General features: G+C 43.1%; 1 protein-coding gene across 1 annotated transcript; it reads right to left on the bottom strand.

The window, feature by feature from the left end:
• Window positions 1–1,663, bottom strand: LOC133928393 (uncharacterized). Its single transcript, XM_062374704.1, has 2 exons — window positions 1,280–1,663; window positions 1–1,204 (listed from the first exon to the last, which is right to left on the bottom strand). Exons 1-2 carry the CDS (start codon window positions 1,471–1,473, stop codon window positions 1,060–1,062), a joined length of 339 nt encoding a protein of 112 aa, XP_062230688.1. The 5' UTR covers window positions 1,474–1,663; the 3' UTR covers window positions 1–1,059.
• Window positions 1,664–9,113: the final 7,450 nt, after the last annotated feature.

Here is a 9,113-nt window from a genome sequence, read left to right on the forward strand (position 1 = left end):
ATTCAGAAGCGGCAACATCCATTTCAATGACCATGTGTCATATATAAGTGGAATAAATATTTTATGGAAGAGTAGTGGAAACTGGAAAGTTGTGGAACAAGTTGGAAAAATATATGATCCATCTAAGCAGAATACTTGTAAGTCTAACAATATGTCAAATCTGTCAATTTATAATCACTCAAGTTCAGAACTGAGAATATACTGAGAGCACCAACGCAGAAAACTTGTAAGTCTACCAATATGTCAAATCTTCCAATTTATAATCACATTAGTTCAGAACTGAGAAGATACTGAGAGAACCAACACACGCTGGTGTAAGCAGATAACATTAGAGCATCTTTTGTCCGAGAGTAATGTGTCATTTTAATAACCAAATTGAATCTGATCAGCCAAATTCACATTTGGTTAAATGATATGAGAACAATACGACAATATGTCATATTGCAATTCTGAAGGGGACAATAATGAATAGTTCAGGACAAATAATCGTTTTAGGCACTATATCCCCTGATTTTCCGCCACAAAACTGATACTTGCATGGACGTAAACTGGTGTAGAGAAGTACCTGAAAGAGATTAGATGACTTGACAAACTCAATGATCGCCGCAACAGCCTCTTCCTTTGCATCACCAATTGTATCAGAGTGATCATCTGATACAAGCACATTGATAAACTCTGTTATTGTGGCACTGGTATCTCATAGTTTTGCACTACATTATTCAGAGAACGAAAAATTGCATCTAAGTTGAGTAAGATACTGTTGTGTAATTCTATATTGTTCAGCACTTAGCACCACCTCTTGTGTTTCCAAAATCCAAGAAAATACATGCTCTCGTAAATGACTAATCCCTTATACCTGATCCTTCGTCCGAGTGACTTCTTACCAAAAAAGTAGATTAAATTGCGTCCATGCAAAATCTCGCCAGGTAAACGTTTCTAAGCAAATGAAAGGAGTGAACTTCAAAGTAGTAAAGAGCAACGCGCGCCGCATCCCTTCCGGTCTTTGAGGATCTTGGTGACGGCGAGGAACAGCTATCTCTGCTCCAAATTGCCGATTCCTCAGTCGCTAACGAAGCTGTCGATGTTCTTGAAAGATGGGATGATGAACTCGGCAGCCTTTCTGGCAGTGGCGAGCTCAAAAGCCTTCTTGTAAAGAAATGTCTTGCCATAGGGGTTCGGGAGCAGATTATACAAGCTGAAGAGACTACACGCATACATATATTGGGAACAAACCTGTAAGGCAACCTTGGATCCAAGAAACAAGCAATTTGTTCCTTACACTTTGAGGCGCATCGCCGGCTTCTCGTCGGGCTGCTGGGTGAGCTTGGAGCAGATGAGCTCGGTGATCTGCAGGACCTCGTCTTCGGATCCGGCCTTGGTGACGAGGCCGCAGATGACGGACAGGATGCACTCAAGATCTATGTTGCCGTGGAGCGGCGACCTGTGGATGTCCATGGCGTAGTAGTCGACCATGTTGGCGCTGCTGAGGAGGCGGATCTTGGCCTCGAGGATCTCGCCCTCCGCGTAGAGTTGCCGCTCATGCAGGGACTCCAGCGGCGGGAACACCTGGTGGCGCTGCTCGCCTAGGGGAGGAGAAGACGACGACGATGAGGGGAAAGCGGAGAGAGAGTTCGCGAGCAATCGGAGCTGGTAACTGGGCGAAAGACCCGACCTGGCGGACTCCGTATCGGACGGCCCGTATCACGAGCTTGGTAAATCCGACGGTTGAAGTTTTTTGCTAACGTGCACGTCCTCGTCGGCTTCGAATCATGTGGTTTTGCAGTTTGGGTCACATCCTAATCAGGAATCCAGATCGTCCGACAATATTCTACCTGCTCTCAAATACATGCAGTTTAGGGTGCTTATAGTTAAACTTTAAAAACTTTGACCATCAACCTACACAAATATAATAAAGTTTGTCACATGCAGTGATATTGGTAGATTGATCACGGAAACTACTTTCAAATTATTAGATTTTTAATAACTTTTGATAACATATGCTTAGAAAAAGCAATGGTGAAAAACCTGCACTGGAGATGGTTTCTTTATCCTAATGACAAGTAAAAAAAGAACAACGTAGTATTTTACTAAAAACACTAGAACAATTTCTTGCAAATTATTTTGGTAGAATTGAAGACAGTCCATGTGCTCACAATTTATTCAGTCTAGGATCCATCAACCAGTCTCTCTCTGCATGTGTCACTATAATACTTACTAGAAATACAATTGGGTATCCAATAGATACTTTTAGTCGAACGCCCTACTACAACTAAGCATGCTTTACCCAAAAAAATTAAAATTTTGGTAGCATCTCTTCTAATTTCTAAACTGGCGTAACATCACAGCAGAGAAAATATGATATATAAACATGATATATACAGTATCAAAGCTCCTTACGACTCGACCAAGGCAAACTTTTTACAGCGTAAACGAGATTAAGACTCCTTTACACCCAAAACTTATCTTAAAAAAACAAGTGTTGTAATTTTAATTAAGTTCATAGAGTGATCTAGATTATAAATAGTGTGGATCGTGCAAGCTTGCAACCCCAAGTCCATTATGCTCGCCAAGACGACTCAAATATATAGGTAAAAGAATCAACATGGTGAGATATACTCAGCAAGTAACAATTATGAATATATATTCATATCTCATATATAATAGAGTAATTGAGTCAAAAACAAAACAGTTAATATTAAGGATGAACATGAACATGAGTAAATACGAAGAATTTTTCCTTTAGATCGTCCACAAAATATGTTATCATATTCTTTAATCGTTATGCAAGGTTTGTATTTCAACTTGCAACGCATAAATACTCCACATAATAACCTCTTGATAGAGGCATCATCAATCTTCAATACTATAAACATATCATGATAAATGTGAAGAACAACATATGCCATAATGCAACACCATTTGAGAGTTTATGTTAGACAATGCTAACCTCTCATGTAACTTCATGTACCGGTACGAGTCATGGCATGATGACGGTAGCCGATCTTTATCTCCATATGAAGTGCATAAATACATATGTATGCATATGAATTGACATCAATTCTCAGTTCTTAACTCTTTATAATGAATAACAACATCACCAATCCATGATGTCAATGACATAGTCAAAGTTATTGAAATAGCATGGGTTCAATTCGTTAAATGCGATATAATATACATAATACACCATTAAACAAAGTCACCCATAATATGAATAATCAGAAAAAAGGCAAGCATTCCAATATAACAATTATGAGCACAAAAACAAAATTCACTTGCATAGTTTAACGACCAATGATCATACAATAGTTGCCTATGAAGGTAAAAACAAATAATTACTCTTGATGCTATATTCCATTTTATTCAGAAGAGAAGTAACCCTTACGTTACTTGCCTTTTTCGCATAAACGGAGACACTATCACCAAGGGTCATGGTGGAAATACTTCTGCACCGCAAAATAGGCTGAATGAAACATATCGTAGAACTTATCTGATATGGGCGCAGAAAAGTAATTAGGGAACAGAAAAATTAGTTTTTTTTAGGTTTTAGAATAATTAGTTTCCTTTTAGGTTTTGGAATAGTTAGATTTTAGGATTGATAAGTTTGACAATTTAGGATATAATCAGCTAGGAGATAGAGTTGAATTTGGTTTAATAGTTAGTTGGATTAAGATTGTGACTCTTTAGTTGGTCGACTATATATAGTTGCCAATAGCTATGTATTAGGATCAAGCAAAAAAATAAACAAAGTAAAGATCAGAGCCCGCAAGGCAGGGTGATCTAGTTATCCCTAATTACCTATTCTTCAATATTTGGTATACAGAGACATCAATCCTGCACCTCGACGTTGCCCTGTTCCTGTGCCTGCCGCCACCGTCGTCATCGCCACTGCTCTGTTTTCAGCCTCTCCACCAGCCCCTGCCACTCCACCAGCCAGGTTCATCCGCTTGTTCTTGCGCCAACACCTTGCCACCGCCACTGTTTTCCACGTCGCTACTTCCTTGTTCTACGCTACCACCGATCCTGCACAGCCACCACTGCTGTCCTACCACATCAGCCGCCGCTGCCACCATTGTCCAGTGTTGGACACCCCTACTACCCAACCAAGCTGCAGCCGCCACCATAACCATCGACGTCGCCTACTCGCCAGCCCCTACTGTATCATCAACAGCGGGTTGCACCCCTCATCATGGGTGACGATGCCTACACCATAGAGCTTCTCGGAAAGATAATGAATAAAGTTTTGGTGAAGGTTGAAGCAATCGAGGCTCATCAACTTAGATGGGAAAAAAAAATTCAGCACCAATACAGTGGACATGTTGCCACCACCTGCCCCAACGATCACATTAGCACAAGTCATTTCACCTCCACCAATGTTGGCTAAAGGACTACCATATACTCTCATGGCCACACATTCAGAACCTACCATAATGCTACCAATTCCTGTTGTCACATGTACAGAGGTAGAGGCAAAAAAAGAGGCAACACTGCTCGTATTTGTTGCGTCATTGATCATCAAACAACTAACTGCTACTTCTGCTTCAGTATCAATTGCATTACCAGTAGCAAATGTCTCACTGTCAATCCAGTTATCCTTAGTTGCTACAACTGTGTCTATGTTGAGAAACAAAGATGCTATCGCCTACACCATTAACAATGTGGGTTTGTTCAAGAGCTACAAAGAATCTTCCAAGAACATCATACTTTCATCAGCATGGGCTTACATTGGTTGCAACCAATGGCTACCATCATAGCTGAAGGACGAGTTGTTTCATGGCGAGGGAAATGATATGGACGCAGAGAAGTAATTAGGGAAGGAAAGAATTAGTATCCTTTTAGGTTTCAGAATAATTAGTTTCCTTTTAGTTTTTGGAATAGTTAAATTTCATGATTGATAAGTTTGGTAAGTTGGGATAGAATTAGCTAAGAGATAGAGTTAGATTCGGTTTAATAGTTAGTTGGATTAAGATTATGACTCTTTAGTTGGCCAACTATATATAGTTGACAATAGTTATCAAACAAAGAAATAAACAAAATAAAGATCAGAGTTCGCAAGACAGGACGATATAATTATCCAAAGTTATCACCTCCAAAGAGTATATATGCTTTAATCAGATACTCATAAAATGAATCAATCCCAGCATCAATGCCAGATGAATATTCAATCGACTTGCCAACTAAAACATCAAGTGTTGTGCCTCCTACTAGATTCAGTGGATTTTTCATGCTCCATAACTTGCGAAGAGCACACGGAGCTGCAGCTTCATATATAGAATCGTCCGTCAAACGTGACAATGCACCCATTTCAAGGATAAGGGAACCACACCCTGATGTGCTTGTTTCAGTTGTTTCATTCTCCATCACTCTGTAATTAAGGTTGATCCATGCATACCGCAATCCAGTAGGCGTCTCAAATGCTGGTAGGAAACCTCTTAAGCTCATAGAGTTGAAATCACCCCAGAATAGCACACTCCCGTGTCATACTCCAAAGCTCTTTTGTACAGATAAATATCTACCTGCTCTCTGATAAATAGGCAAAAATATGCAGTATCTAATCACCATCAACAAGGTCAACGCTATTGTTGCTAGCCGATGACACACAGAAGTAGATACGATCAACATCACCTTCCAAAGTAGCACACTTGACACTAGTATCATCAGGGCTGAATTCCTCACAATTTATATTTAGGCCTTGGGCCAAAGCCTTGATTAGCTGGTTTGTTTGGGCTTGGTGCAGCAGCCTGGCTTGGTTTTGGACCGAGTCCAGTGCAAGCGCGAGCTGCACGCTCGGTCACGAGAGCGCTGTACGCACGCACAGCGGCAGCGTCGCTGCCAGCGGCGGTGGTGGCAGAGGGCTCCGGCAACGGTGGGGTAGCGGCGCGGGGTGATGACGGCGGCGTGGCAGGGCACGGCCGGACGGAGGCAGCAGCGGCTGTGCACGGCCGCCGGCGGGGGCAACGCCCCGGCGGATGGTCGGCAGCAGGTCGGCTGGGCCTCCTTTGGATATATATACGCACGGTATATTTATTATGTTCCTAAATGTAACATAGTTTATATCTACATATACTCTTAGTTATGATTTTAAAAATAATATAATTATGATCTATAAGATAGGTTAGGTGCTAAAAATATATATGATCATAATTTATTCACGTACTCTACGCATATTTTAGTTACGATCTTAAAAATAGTATAATTATGATCCACAAGATTGATCAGTTAATACAAATATATATGATCGTAACTCAGTACCTAATTTAGTCATAATTATATACTTTTTGTCATGTGATCGTAACTCAACTATCTGTATCGTCGTAACTGATTATTTTCTTAATTGTAACTTAGAGTGGGGCAAAGATGATTATAATTACGTCTAGATGCAGAATAGTCTTGGATTGTGCATCCGGATAACTAATCTAGAAGTCAAATTGTGTGCTCATAGGGTTCCGTGGTTATTATTATTTAAAAGTTTGGGGTATTAGTTAGTTCATTTTTTTTCTTAAGTGAAGTAGGTAGAAATGAATCTTCACTTTAATTAAGTGTGTTTTAGATCAACCTAATAAAAAAAATATAAAGCTTACATCTTACATCTAGATCAAGTAAACATTTTTATTTACGAGAGCTAGGAATAGAACGCTGTGCACAGTTCAACAAGGGAAACACCCATGGTAACTGGTGGTTTGGGCCTGACTAATTAGTATGATTTATGGCCCACCGAGGCCCGCTAAGCAACAGGAGGCTGCAGGCATCCAGCCCATGCAAGGTCCAACTGCTCTCCTGCGTCCCAGAATTGAAATCAAATATGGGTTTAGGACTTTTTTTTCTTTTATCGAAACATATTGTTCCATAAAACCAGGTCCACGGCCAAATCGCTGGCCGCCAGACTCACAAAAAAGCTGGTACACGATCTACCCACAGTTGGGCACTTCCCCTCATTATGTGCTGCTTTGTTGCAATCCCTAAGACAGATATAAAGCCACCCACCATTTTGTGATGCCTCGCCACACTCGAGCTTTGCGCCATTGCCATGGCATCACCTTCGCGCCACTGCCCTGCAGTCATGGAAGAAGGGGGGCATGCCGCCTCCTTTGCGCCGTCACTGTAAAAGGAGTTAATCGCCGCCTTGCAAGCTTCCTCCACCAGAGACCTTTTTTTTTATAAAAAAAAAAACATATCTAAGTTGATACATTTGAGTTGAAACAATTTGAGTTCAAATTTATGAGTTGAAACATTATGATTTGAAATATTTTTGGAGTTCAACTTTTTTTTTTAAAACACAATCTTAATACTTATGTACTGAACATCAATTATTTGATCTAAATTCCATCTTTCACAACATGATATTGAAGTGATTGGTAATACCACTTGATTTGTCATTACTCGAAGAGAAAGTTGCACTCATGGATAATAAATTCTTAAGCCAAAAGAATTTCTTGTTCTTAAACCACAATAGCCTAATGTGGAATTTTGCTATCCAAACAACCTTACTACATGCCACAACTTAGTTTGCATTAAGAGATTGGTTAGAGTCATTCCACAATATGGCTTCTCCTGTAAGGATGAAGATTTGACTTTATGTGGATTTCTTAATATCAACACCTTGAAAAATTATGGTTATGAGACTTCTCATATGTGAGCGTGTAATCATTAGCACCCTGCGTATAACGCAAAGTCGTCTTTAGTAGTTTTCTAGTGGTCCAGTCCTGGATCAATATCTGCCAAGTTTCCTGATTACAAACTATCGGAGGGTGAACTCCTGTCGTAGGGATCCCGAGAGACCCCTTTTTAAAGATTCGGCCGGGGGGATGATCCTGGAAAAGCTTGTTTGGGAAATAAGCGGGAACGGAAACAAATGCGATGGCTGGTGGGAGATGATCGCCCTAATGCGAGAAAAATGGGTGCACCGGGGTTTAGACAGGTTCGGGCCGCACGGAGGTGTAACACCCTACTCCTGTGTGAGCGCTATATTTGTCCTTGAAGGGAATTCTTCAAGGATGTATCTGGTTCCAAGGGGAGAGCCGTTTACAAAGAGCTTGAGGCTCTCGTGTTCTAGCTTGGCTTGAGCTGGTTCGAGCGTCTGCGTCCTCTTCTTCACACACTTCCGGTCCCTCTTTTACGTGTTCTCCATCCTTTCCTTTTATAGGCGCGCCGACCTCAACATATCCTGAATGGGAAAGAGGGGATGCGAATGCCAAGGTGCCACGGAGAAAGGCGTAATCATTTCGTCTTGGCGAAGTGACAGGGGCGGTGGAGAAATGCGGCGCGCATTCGACCACCCGCCACTGTGGAAGCCCTCGGGCGCCATAAAGGGGGCCCGCCGGACAGCCTCAGAGGTGTCCGGTGCGCCCACCCTGTCTTGTTCTTCCGCCATGGTAGGGTGGCAGACGGAGCGCTTCGATCTTGGCAACGTTATCCCGAGGCACCCGGATGAAACGGGACGGGACCCGTGCATTTAATGGACCCACGCCCCCCCTGCCAGTGCATGGCAGGGTATGACACTGGGGCGTGGGCAGCTGAGAATGTCAGGATGTCAGGCCGCGCGTGCCTATTAAATGCGGCATTGGGCCTTTGACTGGATGACACCCTGACGACGGGACCCTTCGGGTCGTCGAATGATCTTGCGCGAACCTTCGGGGAACCGAGTCCTCGGGGGCTGCCACGTGCAGCCCCGAGCACTCTCCCCCGAGCACTTGAGTGAGACCTTCGGGGAACCGAGTCCTCGGGGGCTGGTATTTGGGCTCTGCGGATCATCGGGGAACTAGGGTGCTCGGGAACCAGAGGCGGCGGCCCCAAGCACCTTCTCCGAGGACTTAGCTTCTTCTTACCTTGCAGGGTGGTGACATGTGGCGGATGGCCGGCCTGGTCTCGGGACTTAGGGACCCCTGGTTCTGAATACACCGACAGTAGCCCCCGGGCCCATTGGTAGCCGACGGGACGGAGACTGCGAATGGGCCCTTCGTCGCGACCGAGGCCAAGGCTGGCGCGGACGCCATGTGGCAAGCTTTCGAGAGGTGGCCCTTGCGGACCTAGACCTCAAGTACGCTCCAACGGGAAAATGAGTGGACGCGTGTCCACACAACTTCCGAAGGGTATGATGACCATACGGGCGGCACGCG

Source organism: Phragmites australis, chromosome 9, assembly GCF_958298935.1.
Source record: "Phragmites australis chromosome 9, lpPhrAust1.1, whole genome shotgun sequence".
In the NCBI taxonomy this organism is placed as follows: domain Eukaryota; kingdom Viridiplantae; phylum Streptophyta; class Magnoliopsida; order Poales; family Poaceae; genus Phragmites; species Phragmites australis.

Excerpts from the sequence above, each read along its gene's own strand:
- LOC133928393 (XM_062374704.1), bottom strand. The coding sequence starts at position 1,473 with ATGGTCGACTACTACGCCATGGACATCCACAGGTCGCCGCTCCACGGC. Across the intron at positions 1,205-1,279 it reads CCGGCGATGCGCCTCAAAGT|TCTCTTCAGCTTGTATAATC; the intron begins GTAAGGAACAAA and ends GTATGCGTGTAG.